The 27144-nt window shown below is 37.3% G+C and overlaps 1 protein-coding gene across 1 annotated transcript in view; it reads left to right on the forward strand.

Annotated features, from left to right (window-relative positions):
- The window catches only part of LOC150107842 (cilia- and flagella-associated protein 251-like), a 619793-nt gene that overhangs the window by 37092 nt on the left and 555557 nt on the right, over window positions 1-27144 (forward strand). Inside the window, exon 3 of the mRNA XM_090392197.1 lies at window positions 20795-20883. Coding sequence (XP_090248323.1) covers window positions 20795-20883 — 89 coding nt within the window. The remainder of the gene's footprint in view (window positions 1-20794; window positions 20884-27144) is intronic.

Consider the following 27144-nt stretch of genomic DNA (forward strand, 5'->3'; position numbering starts at 1 on the left):
TGTAATTGTGTAATAGTATTTAGTATGTCGTCATTTATCCATGGATTGTTGTCTGTTTGTCGCCTCATTTGTGTAGGTTTTGTTGCTTTTTTGTATATTTCTGTGAACATTAGTTGAAAATTCTCATATAATGTTACAGGATCGTTTATTTTAAGTAAGTAATTCCAGTCTGTATTTTTTACTTTGTTATCGACAGTGCTCTTTAGTATGATCAAGTTTTGTCAACTTTTGTGGTGGTGGTGATGGGGGCGGGTAGGAAACATAATAAAATGAAGTTGAGACAAAGTAGTGATCGGCAATTTTTGTGTTAATTACTAATGATGTATATGTATGGATGGGAGCTCGTATGTTGATATGATCAATGCATGATTGTGTTAGTGAGTTATTGAGTATTTCTTCTCTTGTTGGTGAGTTAATGCTAGGGTTTATGTTGTACTGACTTAGTATATCAAGATATGTGTTAGTGGTTGAAGAAGCGTGGTCAAGAGTATTTATGTTAATGTCTCCTATTAGGATGAGCCTGTGTGTTGTATGCGGTTCGATGCCGCTTAGCCATGTTTCTAACTCATGAAGAAAACTGAGTGGTTTATTATCTGGGGGTCTGTATATTATGTTTATTGTGTATTTGATACTATTGTGGCTATTTGTGAGTTCCAAAATTAGTGTTTTGGCATGTTCGAAGTGAGTTTGTTTTTCTGTCACATTGTATTTTTCTTTGATAAATGCCACCTCCTCTTTTGTTTGGTCTGCATAAGTTGTAGCTTTGATAATTATTTATGTCGTATGCATAAATTTCTGTATTGTTTATTGCAACTTCGGTCAGTATTAGCGCATTTATGTTTATCATGGTATAATTGAGCTGTGTTATCAACATAAGCCAGTGTTTTTTTATACTTCTTATGTTTGTGTGTATGATTGTGAAGTTGATGTTGGTAGAAATGTTGTCTGACCATTTCTTCAAAGAATCAAAGTCCTTGAAGTTTATGTTGTCTGACTGGATATGTTTGCCTATCTTTGAGATCTCCATTATATAGTTTTTAAATGAGTTCTAATCTTATTCTTAAGGATGTAAAGAGTTAGTGTTTTATATTGGTAGGCTGTGTAAGTCAGATTCACTTGTAATTATGTATACTCGAGTGTTTTCATTCTTTCTCAAAAATATCTGGGAATTCTTTGTCCACAGGAACTTGTAGTTTTTCTCTGTTTTTGTCTTCCTTGCTTGGTATAGAAGATTTTTGAAGTATGGAGTCCAGTGTTCCGTTATATAGATTGGTTTATATAGATTGGTGTTGGAAGTTTCTTATCAGTTAGGATCGTTGTTGTCGGCCTTGTTTTCTTGCTTGCTGTAAGAATGGAGTCTCTCAGATTTCTGTTGGTAAAATAAGCGATGATTGGTGGCGGTCTCTCTTTATTTTTTTGTGGGCCTCAGTTGATATAGGTAATATCTGTGGTTGCGATTTGAATTCCAATTTTGCTGCCGATCAGTTGCATTATGTTGCTTAAGTCTTCTGTATTTTCTTTCGTTATTCCCTCAATTTGAAGTTCTTTTTTTCTTTCCTTTTGTAGTGTGTTCCATTTGACACTTGAGTATGTTTACTTCTTTCTGCAATTCTTGATTTTCACGTTGGAGTGTTTCTTGCGTTTCTATCGCTACCGTTAATTTCGTCTTTATTTCTCGCACGGTTTCTAACATTTCTTCAGAAGTCTCGTTATTGAACTGTATGTAACGTTCATACTCCTCGAATTTTTTGTTAATTTGTTCCATGTGTGCATTTAATAAGTCTTTCACCATGAGTTTAAATGAATCAAAGTTATCTATAATTTTAGGATCTGGAAGCGGCTTACGTTGATGTGCGTCGTTACTTTTCATTGGTGTCTGGTCTTTGTTCTTCGTTTTCTCACGGCACTGTTGACATCGCGATTCGGTCCGTTTTGCAGCTCCTTTTGCTTTCCACGTGCTTTCTGAGATCCCTGAACAGTGGAAGTGTTGTTTTTTGTTACATCCGGAACACTGTGGCCCATCCCCCTTCATTGCTTAATGGCTTATTGCATTTGTTACAGCTCATTTTGCTTGAACTTTGCTGTCTCGGTGACCTTTAGCCTTTCTTCCCGTTAGCGACTATAGTGTGTCTTTTAAAATGGCGACGTCCTTTGTTCTTTGTTGGCTGGTGACTGCAGTACACTCTATGAACTTCCAACACTGAAAATTTGAATCTTACTTATCCGATTTTGGTAATTTGAACGTCCCTGTCTTCAGTGTGACTAGTAGAATTAAATAGTAGCACTTTCAAGTTAGAAACATGAGATAATTAAGGCTTTAAACCTATAAAACCAGGAGCAGCGATACAGCATCCGTGCATCCGTCTGCCTACACGGCGCCTTCCTGATGTTTCCTACACAGCATCTTCTCCAACTGGAGGCAGATTCAGTACTGCAGTAATAATAACATCCTGTGATGAAATGATAAAATCTAAAACTCTCAATCCTTACGTGTCCCAATTACAAAATGCTTACTTGTACTTATTTCTGTTTCCCTCAAGAAAATCAGACTGCAGAACTTCAGAGTAAGGGATTGTGAGAGACTTAGATAACAGGTTTGGAATATGCCAACATGATGAGTCGGAAAGGAGGTTAATATTGTTTGGAAATTAATAAAGAATCTCTAGAAAAAAAGTGGTGTCTGACAACAATCTAAAAGAAGGTTGAACAATGAGAGTAAAGTGACTGCTGAATATTGTAGGAATTACAGAGAAATGTTGTGGAGCAGGAATAAGCAGCATGGTGATCAGTAGTTGCATTTGAATATAAAATACAGACAAGAAATGTGAGAAGTATGGTAAAGAAGAAATTGGAATATGAAACTAGACTAGCTGCACAAGTCCTGAGGGATTTCATTTATGTAAAAATGGGATTATGGATATTTGACCATAATTTGCTAGAAATGTTAGACTTGTGAATAAGACCAGAAATGTAGCAGAAATATTTAATGAACATTTTGCAAGATATTTTATGCTAGTGAGAATATATTGGTGTCATATACGATGGTAGACTTAGGAAATTGGCAGAGTGCAGATTTGAAACTTGATGTCTGTGAGCATCAAGTTTTATTTAAAAGATAAAGACTGGTGTAATGCATGAAGCAGTTGGCAGTGCTTTAAAGAGTAACAATTCAAAAGATCTTCCAGAGGTTTGGAAAGAAGAAAGATACTGCTGCTACATAAAGGGAGTTCCCAACAGACATAATAGCTTATTTGTCTGAAGACTAATAAGTTATTAGTGTTGGAGAAATTTGTTGGTGTAAGAATACAAGATTGTTGAAAGTTTTTTCCACTTGGTAATTTCTTGGTTAAAGATACCAAGAAATTACATTATTGGTTTCATCCTTTATCCAAGTGCAAGCAAACAAAGCTTGCACGTGAAGTCACTTCATGGCTTGGATACTTGTATATAGAGACTAATGACTTCACATCAATTGCCTTAGTATCCCATAATGCAACACACATATCCTTACGGATATGTATAATAGGGCTGGTTTTATCATTAGGCGAACCTAGGCAATTGCCTAGAGGCACTAACACTTTGGGGTGCAGATTTTTGTGTGAGTATGACAAAATATATATAGAGAGACAATGTATAGAGCATCTAAATTTTCTTTGCCTAGGGGTGTCAGATACTCTCGGACCAGCCCTAATGTATGATGTTATACATTATGGGAAGCGCTACTACCCAAAACAGTGTCAACCCTCATTGAGGTCTCATCAGTGGGAACCAGACCCAGGGGTGATACCAAGGTTAAAATAATGCAGAAGTCATATTTTCGTGTATGAGTTGCCAAAAGATGTCACAGATTATTATTAAAATACTCTGGATTAGAGATAGTTGCTTGTTGAAAGTTTTTTCACTTGGTTATACTATAAATTAAAGATATCAAGAAATTATATACTTGGTTTAATCTTTTATCCAAGTGTAAGCAAACAAAGTTTGTGCCTGAAGTATTTTCAGGACTGGGGCAACTCATGGTAAAGGTGATGTATGACTTCACATCACTTCTTATAATGCATAGCATTATACATGTCTGCAAGGAGATGTGCTTTGCTAACACACTTGGATAATGGATTAAACCAAGTATATAATTTCTTGATATCTTTAATTTATAAAATAGTTGAATTACTCAGTGACAACTTTGCAAGGGATATCATTCCAAGTGAGATTACTGCTGTTATATATGAGACAGAGACCAATGTGAGAACAGAGGAGGATGAATTATAGGTAGTACTTAGATACTGCAGAATTTCAATGTAAATATAGCCATCAGATTATATGGGATATCAGCTCACATTTTACAAGAACATGCAAGGAGCAATGCCTCTGAACCAAGCTCTTTAATTTTAAGTTTCGGCTCTGGTAGAGTTCCAAGGGAGTGGATAGAGAATTAAATAAATATTCTGGATTACAGATAGATGTTTATAGTTTTTCCACTTGGTTATACTATAAATTAAAGATGTCAAGAAATTATATTCTTGGTTTCATCCTTTATCAATGTGTAAGCAAACAAAGTTTGTGCATGAAGTCAAGTGTGTCATCTTTTGGCTAGTTGTATGTGGAAATATGACTTCTGCATTACTTCAAACTTGGTATCACTTCTAGGTCTGGCTCCCACCGACAAGACCTTAATGAAGATCGAAACCAGTCTGGGTAGTGGCCCTTTCCATAATGCATAGCATTATACATATCTGCAAGGAAATATGCATTATATTATGGGATACTAAGGCATTTGATGTGAAATCATTAACCTCTGTATACAAATAGCCCAGTCATGAAGTGACTTCATGTGCAAGCTTTGTTTGCTTACACTTGGATCAAGGATGAAACCAATAATGTAATTTCTTGGCATGTTTAATTTATAATACAAGATTGGGTTGAGAGAATTGTTTTAACCTATCTTTTCATTAGTAGCATGGGTAGGCTGAGGTTAGATAAACGAGAGCCATGTTATGCAGACAAATATAGAACTTTTTCAAGTCATTTCATCTTCAAGACCAGTAAGCATTGTGGTGGTCCTAAGGTGGTGATGACCTTCTAACAACAGATATTCACAAATATCGATATCACACTACAATTTGAGCCCACAACTGGTTATTGGAGTGTTGAGGTGATATTCGCCTAACCAGGCTGCAAACATTTTACAATACAGTGACATCGCCAACACTGGTGGAATTGGGGAGGAGAAAACAATATACTGTGGTATTTCTAGATTTTTGAAGGCTTTTGATTTAGTTTCCATGTGATAAGTTAGTGCTTAAATTGGAGGAATAGGAATTGTCAATGTAGATAGGAGGATGACTGAATGATAGAATCACAAGTTGTATAGAATAATGGTGTATGCCACTTCATCCTTCTAATCTCTACATTCCAACTTCTTCACATCGATGTGCTATATGCTGACATAAATCCAAGGTGCAAAGACTATACATAGGCATCGGATATACCTAATCAACCAAAATAAGAGTCTTTTCAGCCAACAGAATAAACTATTTTCATTATCAGAACATTATAACAAATTGTCAATCGATCAGAAGATTGTGAGAAAGGGTATAACACAGTATGGTAATTCCATAATTAGGGTCATTTGATGAGTGAGTGACAGAATCATGTTTGCCTGAAAATAATTTGAGCTGTGGCTGATTCTGTTGGAATGTAGAGAGAGAGAGAGCATGAAAAAAATGATAATTTCATGGATATGAATGATTTGAAAGGTTATACAGATGAGATTGGAGAGGATTGAAGTAACTTTTGGAAAAGCAAAAATGAAAAGTGAGAAGGTTAAGATTGTAAGTTTGTTGTCGCATCATGAAAGTGTGACATGTGGATAGATTGGATTGCCTGTGATGAGTCTTTGGAGTTCATGGAGGTGCCTGTATAATAATAATATGAAAGGAGTGAATCAAAAAAGAAGAGCCATGATTGTGAATGACCAAGTGAAGGATGTGCAGAAGATATAGTGTTCAGTTTATAGATTGAAGCGATTTCGATGAATTAATATATAATAGATGATCAGTACTTAAATGGATTAAGGACTAAATATCTGAAAAAAAGAGGCAATTGCAAAAGTGAGTCAGAAAAGATGAAAATTGCAGGTTATTCATTTGAGCTGAACAGAACATACAAGATCAATAGCTAAGATATAAGCCCGGAAGGCAATTAATATTTGCCAGAAGTATTATGAACAAAAAGAGAAATTATCTTGCTGAGTATTTCATTATTACAGGAACAAAAATTATTGGCATTAAGGTTGGTCGATTGGTAGAGCCTCTGCTACTAATGGCTCAGTTAAGTAAGTTTGAGTGCGGTTAGTAGTTGGAAGGGTGCCAATCGTTCGATGCTGTCGGCACACTCTCCCTCGATGAGTCTTTGGACTCCCTGGAGGTGTCAAAATAATAATAATAATAAAAAAAAAATAATAAAACAAAGAGATAAGTAGTTCAACTTGGCTAAAAATTATAAGTATTAGTGAGACATGATTGACAAAGGTTGATATAGTCATAGGAATAAAATGCAAGAGGTATAGTATTTTCAGAGAGGAGAAAGAGGGAACAGGATGGAGAGGGTTGGTTTTGCTAAATAGTAGAAGAATTGAAGCCAAAAAAGAGTAGGAGTACAAGGATGTTGAGGCCAATTCATTTGAGGCTGTTTGGTTGAGATAGAGGCAAGTGGAATGAAATACATGGTGGTTGTTATATGCCAAGAGGTACAAGGGAGAACACGAATGACATACATCAGGTGATTACCACAATTATTATTAGGAACTTCAGCTATGACAGTATAGAGTAGAAGGAGAAGTGGTCCTGAGACATGCAATGGAGACCTCTCAATGTTCAAGAGTGTGCTAGAACTGGTGAGAGCATCAGGAAATTTGGAAATAGCCATACCATTTCTGATTAGGGAGGGCATTTAAGTGGTCTTGACTTGGGAGATTGTTAGGCATGCAGAATTTTCAGTATGTGAAATTACAATGCAGGTGATTATGACAAACTGAAGAGCCAGTTTAGAGCAGTGCCCTGGCCAGTAGTGTTTCTTAGTTTTTGGTGCCCTTGGCAAATTTATAATTACTTGCCTTTTTTTTTATTTTAGTATGTTAATTTCAATAGTTGTTAAAATATCCTGCCACTGTGCCATCTGATACTGACACCCTTTGTACTTACTGCTATATCATAACATTCCTATGCCTCTGACTCTGGCATAAGAATTTGAAACATTGAAGATGTTAGCCATGCAGAGGTGATCGAGAGATATTTGAAGAAAATCAGAATCAAAATACAGTATCAGACTATATACCCAGAGGCTAGAGGAAAAATCAGGTAGGAGTTAGATGCTGCATCATTAAACAGGCGTTACAGAACATGTTGTAGAGGACATATAAAGACCAATGTAATCATCATGCTCATTACAAAGCAGAGACAAGAAGAGTGACTTGTATGATAAGAAAAGCTAGAGCTAATTGAGAGGAGGCTAGCCAAGGAGACCAAAGAAAAAAAAAATCGGTTATCAGACTATGCATTACAGAAATGTGCAAAGAAACAAACTGACTATGCATTACAGAAATGTGCAAAGAAACAAACTGTTTAATTTAAGTCGCAGTTCTGGGAGATGTGGAAAAAAGTGCACAATAATTCCATTGTATAAAGGAGGTTCCAAGACAGAGATATCAAGGTTGATCGATTGGTAGAGCCTCTGCTGCTAATGGCTCACAAAAAGTTAAGCAAGTTTGGCAGTTAGTAGTTGGAAGGGGGTCGATCGTTCGATGCTGTTGGCACACTCTCCCTCGATGAGTCTTTGGACTCCCTGGAGGTGTCGCATAATAATAATAATAATAATAATAATAATAATAATAATAATAATAATTACAGCAGAACTTGACTTTATTTGCCAAACCTTCCTATCCAAATCCCCCCCCCAATTACAAATTATCTGTCACTTCTACCTTCTCATATCCCTCTCAACATAAAGACTACACTAAAGCCATTACTATCCCAATCTCCTAGGCACTTCAGAAAAAATAGCCAGAACTTTGAAGAAATATAATCTCTGCACACTTTCAAACCTCATATGATGCTGGCTTCCTTTCTCTGCTCTCATTAAGATCCACTTCCTCCCCTCCCCATTCCAGGTGTTTACAAGGTTCCTTGTTCTTGCAAATTATAAGATTATGGTCAGACTGAGAGATCTGTTAACATCTGCTTGGAAAAACACAAAAAGTACATCTGCCACCACAACTAGGCTGACCAACAGAATCGATAGAGGGCACCCCTCTTAGGATTTTAGTCTTTATTTATTCTATTTAATTTCTTCCATTTATTGCTTATTTGTGTTTTTTTTGTGTGTGTTATTACAATTTCAACATTATATTCCTGATGATGTCTCTATGACTGAGTGAAATATTGCAATCAATTAAATCTGTTTTTTAATTATTTTTCTTTGTGCTGCAAGTTATTCCATTAAGTGCAACATGAAAGTTAGGGTTAGTCAGTATCTCAGAAGGGTGTTGGAGAGGTTGGTAAAAGCCAGAATTCAGAACTGGCTGGACAGGAATATGACACTCTATAGGATCAGTATGGTTTTATGAAGGGTAGCTCTGACCTTAGTAATTTGTTTACTTTTTTTATAATAATGTGACAGTTGAGTTGGATAAAAGAAATTACAACACATTGATACTGCTAGACTTTGCAAAGGCATTTGACAAGATATCACATGGAGCTCTGCAACATCATTTGGAACAGATATGGCTGGGGATATTAAATTCAGAAGAAGGTGGATGATTAGTGGTTTACTACTGTACTCAATACTTGGTCTGCTGCTGTTTATTATGTATATCTTATAAATAGGAAAGGGATTTAAGGGAAAATAATCAGTTGTTTGCTGATGATTCAAACCTAGGAAAAGTGATAATCATTGAAGTTGATGTGGAGATCCTGCAAATGATTTAAATAGACTTTCTGCCATATGGTAAATACCTTTCAACAGCTTAAACAACAGCTCAACCTTTCTCAGTCATAACCTTCGATTCATTTCTTCTTCTTCCATTTCTTCTATCCACCAAACTCTGCATTTTGCATGCTTTCCTCATAACAAACATTGTACAGTCCTGATATAATTTTTTGTTATCTGCCTCAGAGGATAACGACCACCAGTTTAACATAGGTAGGTGTAAGGTCATGCACTTCAGACTGAAGAGATCAAAGTTATGTATTTCATTCATAGAACTGAACTGCAGGAAATTCATAAGGCCATGGAATTGAGAATAGTTGTGGGCAGGGCGTTAGCATTTAGATCTGGGGGGAAGAAGAATTTAGATATGAGGGGAAGAATCGAGGCAAAAGCAGGTGACTAGTGGTGTGCCACAAGGGTTCAGTACCATTTAGCTATGAGGGGAAGAATCAAGGAGAAAGCAGGTGCACCACGAGGTTCAGTGCTGGGACCATTGCTGTTTAATTTGGACATAAATGATATAGGAAATAACCTGAAAGAAAATATTCAGTTGTTTGCTGATCATGCAAAATTAGGTAGAGTAATAGTTAATGAAGGCAATGTGGAGAGCTTGCAAGATGATTTAAATAGGGTGTCAGCTTAATGGCAAGAAATGTAAAGTTATGCATTTTGGGATAAATAGATTACAAGCTGTGTATCACATTGAAGGCATTGCATTCCAGGAAGTAGATGAAGCTAGAGATTTAGGGATGGTGGTAGACAGAAAGTTCAAGTTTAGAGGACATATTGCTAAGGTAGCCCATAAGATTACTTGGCTAGTGAAGAACACATTAACAAGTAGAGATAAGGAAGTTGTAATTCCTGTTTATAAAGCCATGATACACTCACATCTGGATTACTGTGTTCAAGTCTGGTCCCTTGGGTTTCTTGGGGATGAGGAAGTGGTGGAGGGGCTTCAGAGGCAAGTGACTAATTTGGTGAGTGGCCTGTGGAATGTTCCCTGTGAGGATAGATTGAAGGTGTGTGGATTGCAGAAGTTGGTTGATAGGAGAAAAAGAGGGGATATGATAAAAACATTATAAAATCTGATAAAAACATTATAAAACACTATAAAATCCTATTCTATAGGATTTTATAGAATAGATGCAGGGGCAATGTTTCAGCACTTGGCTAGAGGGACCAGAACAAGGGTTCATTCCTGGAAGTTGAATAAAGATGTGGTTAGTAGGGGTGTGAGGACTAGATTTTTTGCTTGGCTAGTGGTGAAGGAGTGGAAGTTGCCAGACAGTTGTGAGTGCTTTTTCTGTTAATGGGTTCAAGGACAAGTCTGATGGATTGTGTGGATGGATTGGGTCTCCTGCAATGAGTCTTCAGACTCCATGGAGGCGTCTGTATAATAATAATAATAATAATAATGGCTAATCTCAGGAGATGCCTAAGAAAATAATAATAAATAATAGTAACATACTTATGAGAACAGAATGCAAGGGATATGGTTTTTCAAGAAAGACATAGGGATTTAGAAGACACGTTTGAGGCCATATGGTGTGAAATAAAGACTAATAGGATGAAAAATATTGTAATTTGCTCATCGTGAAGAAAGAGTGAAGCTCATCGTGAAGAAAGAGTTACTGAGAGACAATACCTTAGCAACAAGGAGAGGACTAATTCAGAGAGTAATAAAACTGATTATCAGTATGTTACCATAAATGAAGCAATCACTACTTCTAGTTGGTAAGAATCACAATATAATTGTGAACTGTATGGCTAGGCATGTTGAGGTCTCAGTTAAAAACAAGTAATGTTGAACTACAATGGAGGGAATTATAATGAACTTAGAGAACAGCTTGAAGCAGTATGTTTCCTAATGTTGCATAGTAGGAAGAATGCATAGGATAAGAGTTAAAGGGATGAGTAATCTCATTGAGCAAGAGATCCACAAAAAAGAAAATGCAGAATGACTTTGAAGAGTAGAGGAACATCTTATGATGAGAAGCAGCTAGCTGAGTAAGCCGAAGGAAATTCTGAAAAATTCTATTTATGCATTTAGGAAATGAAAGCATGACTGCAGAAGAATAACCTTGCTTAATATAGGTTGGTTGTAGAATTGTGAAAAAAAAAAATGTAAAGGGGGTAGTAGCATTATTGAGGGACTATTTTTCTATAACAGGTCGGAATCATGTGATGAGAATATAAAGATGCATGAATAGGATGCACTATAGATCCCCCCCCCCCATATCTACACACAAATATGCTAGTAGGTCAGATGGGATTTCAGCATGTGTGTTAGATATATAGAAAGGTAAGACCTTTAAAAAGCATAGCTCTGAAAGGAATGGAAAAGGGCAATTTGTCCATGATGCTTGTGAGATGGCCAAGATGTTGCACAAAAAGGCATTGCCAAAACAGATGCAGAAATTATAGTCCCATCATTATCTTTGGATTATTTTTTTTGGTATTATTTTCTATCCTCCATGGATTCATATGATACAATGTGGAAGGCTAGATGCCCTACAGAACTTAGCATTCAACGTTGATGCACTCACCATTAACTCTGGCAACACATTCCACTCTTCAATCAAAAATCTTCTTTTCAGTCTGTTACTCATACTTCTATACAGCTTCCAGGGATGACTTCTTGTTCTTCCGTTGTCTGTTACACAAGGAAATATTTCCTCTACATCTGTCCGATGAGTTCCTCTTACCACCTTATATCTTAATCATATCACATCTTCTCATCCTATCTACAAAGCTCTGCAGAACTCCTCATATTCTGATCTCACTTATAACAATATTGTTCCTTTCCTCTGGACTCTCCATTGTGGTCTGAATCAGTTATATGATGGTACTATCACCATCTTAATTCTACTTGTAAGTGTTCTTCATATTATAATAATTTTCTGAGTAAATTCCTCTTACCGCTTCCACTTCCTAGAGCGAAGTTCCACCAATGAAATTTAATTTTATACACAAAGTACATGATGTTGCAGTTGACAATAATGAATGGGTATCTTTGTTCATCTGCTGACCTCTTTTAATTTCCTTCTCTGTAGCAGTATCACATCAAAGCTGTTTAACACTGTTTAAAGCTATTTAGGGGAGACAAGAGATCTGGGGTTGATGATTGATAGAGAACTGAAATTTAGGGGACATATTGCAAAGGTAGTGAAGGTAACACGAGGATTGCTGCAATAATGAGAAGGACACTGACCTGCAGAGATAAAAATGGTTATCATTCCGTTGTATAAGACTGATCAGACCACACTTAGACTATTGTTCTCAGATCTGGTCCCCAGGATTTGAAGGGGATAAATTAACTGTGGAAAGGGTACAAAAGCAGATAACAAAGATGGTTTCAGGACTGTACAATGTTAGCTATGAGGATCAGCTGAGACAGTGTGGACTGCATAGTTTGGTGGATAGAAGAAGGAGAGGCGATATGATAGAGACTTTTAAACTGTTTAGAAGTGGTTACAGGGTTGACACTGGAAGTTCCTTCACTTGGTTGAACACCGGGAAGGAGTCATGACATGGGGCAATCCCTGGAAGTTACGAAAGGAAACTGTGAGAAAGAGGTTGAGGAGTGGTTTCTTTGCATGGAGGGTGGTTGAACCATGGAATGCATTGCCTGATGGAGTGGTGAGATCGAGAACGATCAATGCGTTTAAGGAATGGTATGATAGACTTTATGTTTCCTAGGAGGGACCTGTCTTGATAGACCTGTGTTTCTTAGAAAGGACCTCCTACGATGAGTCTTTTGACTCCATGGAGGCCTGAATAATAATAATAATAATAAACATTTTCTCCTCTAATTTAGCATTTCCTGCAAAGAGTTAAATATCTCCTCTCTAACTATGAACTGTATCTTGAATATAGAAAAGCTGATAAGAGTGTGGACATTCATAATTTTATCATAAAATGTGAACTGATTACCAGGACACTCCTTCCTGGTAGTATAGGTTTCCTAACAAACCTACACTAACAGGTTTGTTAATGTAGGCATGTTCTCATTTTTACACTTGAGTTGGATAAAGTGAACGAATATATCATAATATTACTGGACTTTGCTAAAGCATTTAACAGAATGTTTAATGGAAGGTTATTGTATAAATTGCTGTAGTTCCTATGTGGTCCAGGAGCTAGGATTTCTGCCTCTCTCATACCTGTTATTTTATTCTAGACATGAGAAAATACATAATGACATGTTCTCTGATCCTATCATCAGATAAGCACTCCCCCCCCCCCTCCGATTGGCCAATTATCTTTGCTTTCCAGTTAACAGATTATGTGTCTGAATACTACCATGACATGTGTGTTTCATATCTTTAGGAGGCAGGATATTAGTTTTCAGTATTATCTAACCCTTGATAATACTGAAATAATAGAGCAGAGTTTTCAGTATTATCTAACCCTTGGCCAACTTAGGGCCATTGCTGGTTAACCTGTATATTAATGAAATTGGCAAAGATTTGGATGGGGATATTCAGTTGTTTGCAGATGATGGAAAGTTGGGATGAACTGTGAAGAGTAGTAGAGATGTTGTGGATTTACAAGAAGACTTGAATAAATGGGCATGGAAATGGGGATGCATGTTCAATGTTCCAAAATGTAAGGTTTTAAAATTTGGGAAACAAAGAGAGGATGTAGAATTTATGCTTGGTGGGGATATATTGTTGAAGGTGGAGGAAATAAGAGATCTCGGAGTGATAGTGGATAAGCATCTGAAATTTAGAAGACACATTGCTAAAATTGTGAGAACAACACAAAGAATTTTGAGATAATGTGGAGGACACTGACTTGTAGAAGTAAGGGGATTTTTTGTTCCATAGTATAAGGCTTTGATTAGGCCACACACGAACTTCTGTGCACAGATTTGGTCACCTGGTTTTCAAAATAACGAAGAGATGTCGGAATGGGTACAGAGACGACTTACTAAGGTTATTTCTAATCTCTGGAATATGAGGAAAGGTTGAGAAGATACAATTTACATAGTCTGGTGGGTAGGAGAAAGAGGGGTGATATGATAGAGACCTACAAGTTAGTAAGGGGTTGTTGTGTTATAGGATCAGTGCTGGTTAGGTTTTATAGCAAATGGTGGGAGATCAGGGGAGAACAAGAGGACATCCCTGGAAGCTGTATAAGGAGGAGTGAGAAGGAGATTTTTTGCATGCAGAATTGTGAATGATTGGAATGCCTTGCCTGAGAGTGTGGTGTCTGCAGAGAATTTGAGTGTGTTTAGGGTGTGGTATGATGAGCTGTGTGTATGACAAAAGGACCTCCTAGATGAGTCTTGGACTCCATGGGGTCTTGAGATAATAATAATAATATGACTTCTGCATTACATCAACCTTGTTATCGCTTCTGGGCCTGGCTCACACTGATGAGACCTCAATAAAGATCGAAACCAGTCTGGGTAGTCATCGTTCCCATAATTTAGAGCATTATTCATGTCTGTAAGGATATGTGTTTTGCATTATGGGATAATAACACAAGTGATGTGAAGTCATTAACCTCTATATACAAGCTGCCCAGTTGTGAAGTTACTTCATGTGCAAACTTTGTTTGGTTACTTGGATAAAGGATTAAACCAAGAATATAATTTCTTGGCATCTTTGATTTATAGGTTTCTGATATGAAAGAAGGAAGAAAAAAGACCTAGAGAAAGACCAAGATCTAGGTGGATTGATGCAATTGGAAGTGCTGTGGAAGATAAAAATATAAGATCTAACAGTTTAAAGTTTTTTCACTTGAATGTGTAGAAAGACTTATGTGTTCTTCGTACATATTGTTTTATTTTTGATGGTATATATCAGCACAGAATTATAAGTAAATAATTATTTATTGACTTATTACTGATATTTCGCTGGTGTTATAGCCAGCATCTTCAGAGCACAAAAACACAGTTTGTCACAATATGCAAGACTACAACAACATGGTGTAATCAATGGACTAGTTTAACAAAATTGTAGCAGCAACACAAAGACTAAAGTCCTAATTAGGTGCCCTCTATCTGAAAAAAAAAGGCACAAAAAGGCAGTACCAAAACAGATGCAGAAATTTTAGTCCCATCATTATCTTTGGATTATTTTTTTTGGTATTATTTTCTCTCCTCCATGGATTCATATGATACAATGTGGAAGGCTAGATTCTATACAGAACTCAGCATTCAACATTGGTGCACTCACCATTAACTCTGGCAACACATTCCACTCTTCAATCAAAAATCTTCTTTTCAGTCTGTTACTCATACTTCTATACATCTTCTGGGGATGACTTCTACCTCCTTTGTCAAAAATTTTGCCCACCTAAAAAGCATTTTAGAACACCATACCTTAAAAAGCTCAGACTTAATGGTGAGCTTTGATATCACTTCACTATTCAAAAATGTACCACTAATTGAAACCCTTAATCTACTAAAGTCACACTTTCCCCCTGATATATTTGAACTATTTAAATTCACAATACATGCAGAATATTTCACATGGAAAGAGAAAATATACAAACAATTAGATGGGACAGCTATGGGCTCCCCCTTAGCCAACTTCTACATAGAACACCTGGAAAAACTAGCTATCAATACAGCCGCTCTCAAACCAACACTTTGGCTACGCTATGTTGATGATGTGCTGGCTATTTGGCCACATGGCCCAGGGACATTGGAAACATTCTTAGTGCATTTAAATAGCCAACATCCAAAAATCCACTTTACAGTGGAACTGGAAGCTAATAACTGTCTGCCCTTCCTGGATACACTTATCACACGTCTTCCAGATGGTTCCTTATCATTTTCAGTTTTTAGAAAGCACACATTTATACAAACAATCACACCATCACCCTTCTCAACAGTATGGTATTTTAAAAACGCTAACCGACAGAGCAAGAGCAATCTGTTCCAATGACAATACTCTTGCTGCTGAACTGACTCACTTATGCCACACCTTCTTGGCTAATGACTATAATCCTCATAAGATAAACAAAATACTAAATCCTCCTAATAAACCCCTCCCACTATCCACCACAGTGAACTGCAACAAAACAGTCCCATCCCATACATTAAGGGCACATCTGAAAAGATATCTAGAATTCTTAATAAACATGAACTACACATGGTATTCAGCCCGTGTGTCAAATTAGTAGCTCTCATCCGTTCACCCAAGGACAGCATCCCTCCTTTATCACATCCAGGAGTCTACAAAGTATCCTGGTCATATGATCAAGCTTACTAAGGTCAAACAGGAAGAACTGTGAACATAAAAGATACATCCGGCACTATCACTATGGCAAGTCTGGGCCTAGCAGACCATGCTTTGGATACCCCCTGCACATAGGATCAACTGGAAGAAAACAAAAGTACTGCACAGAAGCTCTTACAAGGTGGAGAGATTGTTCTTAGAAGCAACAGAAGCCCTGAAACATACTCCAAATCTCAACAAATATGGCTGTATAAATTTGCCTAAGATCTGGGAAACAGTCATCTTAAGACATAACTAATACCGGCTTACTCTCTCTGTTTTTTAGGACTTTAGTCTTTGTGTAATAGCTGCAATTATTTTATTTTATTTTTTTATTTATTATTATTTTTTTTTTCAGATAGAGGGTGCCTAATTAGGACTTTAGTCTTTGTGTTGCTGCTACAATTTTGTTCAACTAGTCCTTTGATTAAAGCATGTTGTTGTTGTAGTCTCGACTATTGTGACAAACTGTGTTTTTGTGCTCTGAAGATGCTGGTTATAACACCAGCGAAATATCAGCAATAAGTCAATAAATAATTATTTACTTATAATTCTGTATTCTGATATATACCGTCAAAAATAAAACAATATGTTTTTTCACTTGGTTATACTATGAATTAAAGATGCCAAGAAATTATATTCTTAGTTTCATCCTTTATCCAAGTGTAAGCAATTAAAGTTTGTGTGTGAAATCACTTCACGACTGGGCTACTTTTATATAGAGGCTCATGACGTCACATCAATTGCCTTAGTATCCCATAATGCTAAGCATTATTGGAAGGGACACTACCAAGACTGGTTTCGACCTTTAATGAGGTGAAAAAGTAAACCAATGCTCATCACAGGTGTAGAGAATAGTATAAGGGTGCTAGAGAATCTGATGGTTAGAGATGGCTAGAGAATCTGATTAGGAGGAAAAAAAAGACAGATAGATAGTATGAGAGAGAGAAAAAGCCTCAGCTCTTTTATATCATCATTTAGCCAAAGGCTATTAGTTTTCCTTTTTCACCATTCTCATATAGAAGAACAACAACCAAAAGACCTATTGAAAGTAATGTGCAAAGATGACTGATACCCAGGTGATTAGCCTTATCTGAGTTAACTTCGTTGAGTTGTCCTTTCTGCCTGGGATTGCTCTCCAGTCATCCCTGCAATTGACTCTAAGACCACATTGAATTAAGAGGATGGAATCATTTAAAAAACCTCTCATAGCAAAAATAGACAGAATTTTAGCTCCACCTGGTGAATATTGCATAATATGGGTGGTCTACACCATCTAGTCAAAAATTTGATATCTTCTAGAATGCTTCTTTCTAAATACAAAAATTGTCTGACCGAACAAAAAAATTTCCACAATACAATATTTTAAAGCATTTATATGTCATATTGCTGGTTTTCAAATCCATGTTTCTTTCTAACCTTCCATAAAGGGTATTTTAATTCATTAATTATAAAAATCAAAATTCTCTTCCCATTGCTGACAGGTGGTGGGTATTGTAAAAAAAAAAATCTGTTCTGTTGTAAGTAATGGAAGTATCTTCATTTGATGGTATTGACTGGAAGTCAGCTATATGCAATTCTCCGAGCAAGATCCCTCCTGTTAGGGTATCCTTGGAACTTCAATAAGTTATGAAACCAAGTGTTGTTGTTGTTATCAGTACCCAACTGTGGAAGTTTACAGCGAAAGAGATTAACGATTTCTTTATACCAAATTTTACTCTTTTTTTTTAATGGAAACATCAATGCCAGAGTGTTGTAGCAGTCTTAGAGTTAAGCACAGAGTATTGTAGTATTCAGGAACAATCTCAGCTTTTGGACCTTTATAATCATTTACTGTTTGGAGTAAATGATTTATTTGCAATATTTTATGGATTTTTTAAGTTGTATTGCTTAAATAGCAGAATTTTAAGACTGGAAGCCTAATTCCTCCATTCTTCTTTGATAGTTGAAGAAATTCCTTTTTAAATTCTTAGTATGAGCTGGACCAAAAAATTGCACAGGCTTACTATATAATTGCTTTTCTTCAGCTTCTGTGATGTCTGTAATATTTATTATGCACAACTGAGCAGGAAAGATTATGGTTTTGAGTACTATGCTTTAGAAGAAAAGGAAAATGGTCCTATTTTCCAGTCTTCTAACATTTCAAAGTTTTTGTATATAATTTCTTGAACTGGTAATATTGGGTAAGTGGAGAAGGGATTCCAAATATAATGAGGGGCTTTCTCTTGGGGATTAGTCCAAAAGAAATGCCTCCAAGATCCCACTTTCCAAAAACTTTTAATTTTGTCTGCATTAGTAGTTAATCCACTGATCATGCTGAATTTTTCCAAAATACCAGAAAAGATGTATACGGAATCATTATACTTCAAAGTGAATCGGAATATTCTAATACCTTATTTTCTTTCATAGTTGAAGGAACTGTTATTCCTTGTACAGCATGTGTATTGTCATCTTCCTGTAAGAAAGGTTCAATAACCAATGCAAAGAGCAACTACTGATAGCACTGCCATCGATCAGTTTTTTGTATTAACTAAGTGGATTACGTCTTTCACTGATAGTGAAAGACGTAATCCACTATCAGTGGGAGCCAGACCCAGAAGTAATACCAAGGCGGAAGTAATGCAGAAGTCATATTTCCATAATCAAGTAATGAAAAGGTGACACACCTTATTACTAAAATACTCTGGATAGATGTTGAAAAGTTTTTTATTTGGTTATATTATAAATTAAAGATGCCAAGAATTTATATTCTTGGTTTCATCCTTTATCCAAGTGTAAACAAACAAATCAGACCCAAGTAAAGTTCTGGATGAAATTGGTCTGGGTAGTGGTCCTTCTAATGATGCTTAGTATTATACATGTCCTTAAGGATATGTGCTTTGCATTATGGGATACGAAGACAGTTGATGTGAAGTCATTAGCGTCTATATACAAGTAGTCCAGTCATGAAGTGACTTCATGTACAAACTTTGTTTGCTTACACACTTGGATAAAGGATGATATGATATAGAGGATATACTGCACAGGATAATCTATTTGAGAGAATGATGGTGATCCCTGGAACTGACACATGAGGTGTGAGTAAGGAAGTGAAAAATAGTTTTTTTGTATGGTGAGTGGAATGCATTGCTGCATTGGGTGGTGAATGCTCTGAAGTTGAATATTTTTTGAGGTTAGGTATAATAAGTATTCTGGTCTGTGTCAGTTTGGCCTCCTTGATGAGACTCTGATTTCCTGGAAATCTAGAAAGAATTCTGATACTGAGTAATGGATCAGGAGATGAAATGCAAACCAGACTGCATTATATATATACACTGCTTGGAAAGAAGTTAATGGACACCATAGTGTAAGGGAAAAAAACAGCCATGGTGCCACCTTAATACTTTATGCGAGCATATGATAGTGAATATCATATGGACCATTCTATCTGTAGGCATGTAATGAGGTCCTGAACTGTTGTGGGATTGACATCCCTTGACCTCACCCAACTCTCCAGTTCATCCCACAGGTTCAATACAGGTGAGATCAGGGCTCTGTGGAGGCCAGTCAAGTGTGGTGACATTCATGTCTATATACTGCAAAGCCTTATGACATCGTGCATTGTCTTGCTGAAAGAGAGAGAATGGTAAATTCTGTAGAAATACCACAAAGTAAGAAGCATTGCATTGTCCAGAATGTTCAAATACCTCCTGGAATTCAGTTTATGGTACTACAAACATAAGTTTAAGGCCAAATCAGGAAAAACGGGACCATGTGTCACATTGCCACCTTGGAATTTCATAGTTGGGGTTCATCACTCTGATAAGAGACATTCACTGGGTATCTGCCACACCCATCCATCTGCTCATAGAGGGTGTAGCATGATTCATTGCTCCATAACACAGCTTTCCAGGCTTCCACATCCCACTGTACATGCTCTCTGCACCACTGAAGTTAACACTGCATGTTGGTTCGGGTAATGTGGAGTGTGCACATTGTGGTCCTACCGTAGAAACCCATGTTGTGGGCCTTGATTCTGAATGTTTTTGTGTAGATTCATGTTCTAGTTGATGCCTGGAATTCCACATGCAATGTGTCGGCTGACAAATGGCAGTGCTTACATATTATCCTTCATCGCACCATACAGTCACGTTCAGTGAGTATGGTGGGTCATCCACTGCAGACTGCATTTGCAGTTGACTCCCTGCACTTCCATCCATATGGAGATGGAAGTGCAGGGAGGCTGATTGTTTACCTGAGATGACCCAATTTGTCAACAATTTGTTGAACAGATAAACCTGCAACATGGCATCATATCACAATGCCTCTTTCAAACTCCATCAGTTCCCTTTTCGCAGCCATTTCACTTGGACACAGTTGCGCTGACTTGGGAGCATCATATTCTTCCAATTTATACCAGCTACAAACACATGACTCGTTCAATAGTATGATGCACCTTGCCCGTGGGGATATGTATTGACTTATTTCCAAGCAGAGTATGTTATCATTATCATCGTGTATGATTAACTTATACAGCATTTTCAGAAAATATATTGCAAACTCTTTTGCACTTTTATGTAATAATTCTTTATTGTTAGGCTTGTTGAATATGTATAATCAAGAAAGATCAAAGTGTGAGGAGTTTTATAACCATGATATTGGTCCAGGTTCAGCATGTAGTCCATTGGTGAGTATTTGTGAGAGTTATTTTCATTAACAGCATTATACATCAGAATAAGTCAATATTGCAGTGATTACCATGTTTTGTTAATTAACAGCATACCAATGCTGGATTCACCTAATTTGTAACCATGACAATACAAACTGTGTTTGTGATGAAAATTTTTTTTTCTTATTTGATTTTTCAGTGTTTAACATGCATGTTAATGATATTGAGATATTTCAAAGTGAATTATTTGCTGATCATGCATTATTGGTTGTTATATGGACTACAACAAGTTTATAGTTATTGTATGATGATATTGCATAATTTTTAGATTGAGTATTTCTGTGTGATATTTGTGATAATGCAGTGTTTGATTAAATATTTTAGACAGTGTTATGACATGGATATTTTTGACATGGTATTTTTGACTCATTGGTGCCATGAGTGTAATATGTATAGGTCGGGAGTTTTTGCTTGATGTCTTATTCAAATAAGTGAAAGGAGCGAATGTGGGTATGCAGGAAGTGCAGTATGCTGATGGACTACAAGACTAATTTGCATTGTAGGGAACATGGTGGCATAAGTGAAATGGATGTTGATGAAGATTGTGCAAATGTGAAGAAAGCATGTGAAACTGGGAGCGAAGTAAACTGCACGGCTGACTATAAGAAAGTGTGTGAGAATGATAGTGAAACACAGAGTGCATATGATGGTAAGATAATGAACAGGGCTGATGGAATAAAAGCATGTGCAACTGTAGAGTAAATTAGTGAGAGAGAATGACAGCAAAGAAATAATGCAAGATTTGAAAGCTGAGTTGATGAAGATGAGGCAAGAGATGAAGCAGATGTGGATTGAAATGAAGAGAATTGTGGATATATGTGGAAGAGTGAAGAACACTGAAAAGAATGATGTCTGAATGAAAGAGGTAATGATAGATTTTGCAAATGGTATTCTATTATTGTTGTCTTCTTCTTGGATCCCTTAGCTGGTGCCTGGATGGGGCTGGTCCCTTAACCAGTACACTGCTGTGGATACCACTGGACTATGGATGCTACGTATAATTGTTTGCTGTGATGTATGGTCAATGGTTTTCTGTTTTGCTTCTGTGAGAGAGTTTTGGATTCTTTAAGTCGTGTTAAATTTGCCTGGCCTAGGTTTTCTTAGGGGCAGCTGGGTTGTGTCTTCCAATGTGCAGGTCATTGTCTCTATATTAGTTGATGAGGTAGACACTGTTGATCCATTCTACACACATGCCCAAACCGATGAAGTCTACATTTTTGAAGTTATTTTTCAAGTGTAGGTGGGTTGTCACACCAAGTCTTGATGGTAGTGTTTTGGATATGGTGGAGTAGTGATATTTGTAGTGTGCAATGGAGGCATCGCATTTGAAATGTCTCTAGTTAGTTTAGGTCAGTTTTAAGGAGTATCCACGTTTCTGATCCATACAGGAGGACAGGCATGATCAGTGATCAAAGAGGCACATTTTTGTTTTGAGTGAGATGTTATGTTTCTTCCATAGACACCAATTTAGTTAACTCAAGGCAGTGGTGGCCAGGCTAATTCTGTTGTGTACTTCTGCTGTTGATGCAGTTTTCATTGTTTGTATGAATGAACTGAGATATTTGAATTGGTTCACCTGCTCAGTTTGGTTGTCATGAAAGTAAACAGTGCAGGGTGACCATTTAGTGGTCATGGTCTTTGTTTTGTCAATATTGATTTGTAGTCCATATGGTTGGGCAGCATTAGCAGTACTGTATAAAATGTTGGTGGCTTCAGTGTTATCATTTGCAAAGATGCACTGTCATCAGCAAACACAAGATCAGTTAAAAATTTGTCTTTGCTATACCGTATGATGGTATGAGATGTTGTACTCCACATACAAGTGAAGTCCTGTTGTATGATAACATCAACAATGGTGAGATTACACAGCCCTGTTGGATGCCTGTGCCAGTAGAAAAATCTGCTGAGTGTTAATTTTTTTTTTGATGTGAACATAGCTACTGGAGAGTTGTTGTAAGTTACTTGGAGTAGGCGAATGATTTTTCTTTTTTTGGGAGGGGGGGGGGTATATGTTCAGTTTGTAGTGTTGCCCAAAGGGCAGGCCAGTATATGCAGTGTCAAAGGCTGAGCGGAAGTCAATGAATAGAATGATAGTTCGCTTGCTACTTGTTCTTCTATGAGCTGCCTGAAAGTGAATATGTGGTTACAGCACCCTCAGTTTGTGTGGAAATCAGCCTGCTCTTCTCTGGTTACTTATTCGTGATATATTTGTAGGCATTGCTAGATGATGTGCATGAAAAATTTATCCAGAACTGAGAGTAAACTTATGCCCCTGTAGTTTTTTTGAGTCACAGCCATCCCCTTTCTTTTGGATTGGCCTGATGATTATTCTGAGTGCCAAATCAGCTGTAGGATTGAGAGTAGACATTGTGACATGGCAGTACCACCATTTTTAAGAATTTCAGCTGTAACTTTGTCTTTGCCTGCAGCTTTACCATTTTTAGGAGCTTTAAAGATGCATTCACTTCACTCAGTGTAGTGTGGCATCTACGTCATGATATGCTGGTATATTGATGTTTGATGGGTGTGCTCGTGGACCATGAGGTTCATTATGGTTGTACTGTTGAAAGAATTTGCACCACGATTGCAACCTTTCTGTGGGTGATCATACGTATATCCCATTAGCTTTGCAGATGTTGTCATTGTCACTTTCATTCTGCCACATAATCGTTGAAGTGTTGAATATAATGTGTGGTAATATTTTTTTCTCATGGATTCTTCTAAGTTGGCCACATTCCCTTTCTGCTTTGAGCTGTCGTCGTACATCTTGGTTGAACTGCCTGTAGAGAGCATGGTTGATAAGTTTGACATTCTTCCATTGGTCACCGTAATCCATAGTTCAGTTTGGTTTATTCTTTATTCTCACCACATCTCTAATATATTTTATTATTACACATGTGGTGAACAAGAAAATACACAAGGTTGTTTTACCAGAGGTAGAATGTGTGAGGCATTTGAAATGTGAGATATGAGAAATAAGTGAGCAAAAGAGTTGGTAGGTAGTGGTAGTGGAACAAATTACTTGACTGGGAACAAGGAGAATTTAAGACTAGATATGAGAGGTTGTTGAGAAGAATAAAAGTTAATAGTGTGATAGGAAAGGTAGTCAGTATGTTGTCCAGATATGACAGTGATGAGATGAGGCAGAGAGCAAAGATTATAAATGATATGTTAGTGGAAGCGTGTGAAGAGAAAGGAGTGCAGTTTGTGCAATATGTAGGATGAGTTAAGGATGAATTGAGCTGCACTGCATTTGAATTGGTTTGGTTTGAGTAATTTGGAGAAGCTGCTGCTGCAAGGGAGTGCAATAAATAGAGAATGGACCTAACCAAGAATGTGGAAGAGCAGAAGAGTAAGGAAGGAGGGATTGAAGTGGTGCTTATGAATGGAGAAGTGAGTAGCAAGTGTAAAGAATGAGAGTCTGCAAGACAAACAGGGAAATGGGAGAGGAAGGTCAGGGTGGACATGTGAACACAGTGCTCAAAGAGGAAATAAAGGTGTAATCAGAAAAGAAATGAATGAGATGGCCTGGTTTGTAGAGGGAACAGTTCGGTATAAAGAAGTTACTGGGATGATAGAAAGGCTTGAGGAAGGTATGGAGAGCTCATCTCTAATAAGTGGTATCAATGAAACTTATTATTATTATTATTATTATTCCAGGCAACTCCAAGGAGTCGACAGACTCATCGAGGGAGGCCCTAACATCATGTCAAGAACAACTATTCGACATTCACATAGTATCTATCATACCTCGCCTTGAACTCATTCATGGTTGGTCGTAGCACCCACAACAGACTTTGGCAGCTTATTCCACTCATTCACCACTCTCCAAGTAAAAAACCTAGCTCTAACACCCTTGTTAACCACATTCTTGCCCAGCTTCCATGCATGGCCCCTAGTCCTCCAACCACCAGTCCTATTTTCAAAAATATCTTCTGGATTAATCTTATAGAAACCCTGCAGTAATTTGAATGTCTCAATCAAATTACTGTCCCTTTTCTGCCTATCGACCAATTTTTGCAACCCACAAATCTTCAACCTATTCTCATAAGGTTCATTCCACAGACCTGCTATCATCTTGGTTACTCGTCTCTGGATCCTCTCCACTTCCTCCTCATCATGAAGAAACCCTGGCACCCATAACTGGGCACAGTAGTGGGTGCCAGGGTTTCTCCCTGTATCGAGCCTTGATAAGACCAGATGGGGTCTTATCAAGGCTCAATACAGGGGAACAATAACTTGTTTGTCTCTGCATGTTAAAGTATTTTTCAGAAGCCAAGTGATTTGATGAGCTGATTTAGCCACTTTTGCAATGTGCCTCCTAAACTTCAATTCCCTATCCACCAACACCCCCAAATCCCTGGTCTCATCAATCTCCTGGAGTACGGTTCCACCAATGTGATATACTGCTGCTATTCTTTTCACTCCAAAATGCATAACCTTACACTTTGCCACATTAAATTGACATCCATTTTTCTAGCCCAGTCCTCCAAACTATCCAAATCATCCTGTAAAATTTTGACATCCTGTGCACTCACAATTGCTCTACCCAACTTTGCATCATCAGCAAACAAGTGAACACTTCCTCTCAGATCCTTTCCTATATCATTGATGAACAAATTGAAAAGTAGTGGTCCAAGAACAGAGCCCTGCGGCACACCACTAATCGCAAGCCGTCTTTTGGACTCAACTCCTGAATAAACCACTCTCTGGTATCTCTCCATCAACCACCCTCCTATCCATCTCACCAACCCTATATCCACCCCCATCTGCTCCAGTTATAGATCCAGAAATGAAACGGTATGTTTGTATATGAATTCTAGAAGTATCAGAAACAAGGGGAATGAAGTTTATGGATGAGGATGACATCCTGTTAGGATGTCATCTTTGTCCATCAAATTATATATTTGCCAAATATATAATTTGACTGCTACTATCAGTAGCACTTTACTTCCTTTATTGTTCTTTCTATCCTCATGAAAAGTATCATATCCTTCCATTACTATCCCCGTCAGGATATCATTCTTTTCCAAGCATGTTTCGCCTATTCAAACATTTTTTGGAAATAAACTCAGTCAACAAAACCATTTCATATCACTTATTTTCCTGATGCTCCTGTAATTGAGTAACAAATAAGCACAGCAATTCATTTAGGTCTACAACCAGTCATACCCATGCCATATGATTTCTCTACACCTAACCATTCTTAATCCACTTTATCTCACTTACCTTTTCTATCTCCTCAGACTCAACTACACTCCTTTCAGTTTAGGTTATTCCTGTGATGACCATCCTCAAACACACACTACTACATCCAACATTCATTGTCCTTATACTGTATCTCCCCATCCATCCTCACTCCTTCATTCCCCCTCCAACTTCCATTCTCATTCTCTCATTATTATTTCTCACATTAATACTATTGCTCTCATTTACTGCCACTTCAGTTTCTCCATTTCCTCTGTCCTGATCTTTCACTTCATCTCGTAATTCCTCTGCTCTCTTGCTCACATCACTCATTGCTCCTGCTTGTGGGAACAGTCTCTCTCTCTCTAGCTGACTCACACCAAATCCATTTATAAGCAACCCATTACTTTTGTAAAAATCCATACCTTCCTTCAAATGCATCCCATGTATTTACAAACACCACTCTCTTCTCCTCATACAGCTCCTAACACACTATTCATGATCCCTGTTCTTCATCTCAACTTGTTACTATCATACCTTTGCAATACACTGACTACCTTGTCACCACATCTTTCACTCTCCTCAACAACCTCTTGCTGTCTATCCTCACATTCTCCTTATGTCTAGCGAATTCATTTGTTGCAATAACCACCACTAACTCACTTGCTCATCTGATTCTCTTATTCATCATGTCAATTCCTGTTAATTCTCCCTCGTGGAAAATACACTTTATGAAATCTCCTCTGTCTCTCTCTCTTTTTATGATGATGAAAACCCCAGACATGAAAGGTCACAGTAACATTACAGTGTCATGCATGAGTAAATGATTAAAAAGAAAGAAGTAACCTATTAACAGTGGTGTGTTGGGACCGGCTCTCGCGAGCTAGTTGTTAAAATTTTTTAAATTTAGCGAGCCGGTTGTTAATGTTTTTAATTCGGGCGAGCCGGTTATTAAAATTCTTTATGAAAGGATAGATGATGAATGATAGTGTATACTTTTTCTCATAAATTTTTTGAAATTGTATAATAAAC

This window comes from Typopeltis vanoorti, chromosome 4, assembly GCF_054136105.1.
Source record: "Typopeltis vanoorti isolate ZY-2024b chromosome 4, IOZ_Tvanoo_1.0, whole genome shotgun sequence".
NCBI classification, from domain to species: domain Eukaryota; kingdom Metazoa; phylum Arthropoda; class Arachnida; order Uropygi; family Thelyphonidae; genus Typopeltis; species Typopeltis vanoorti.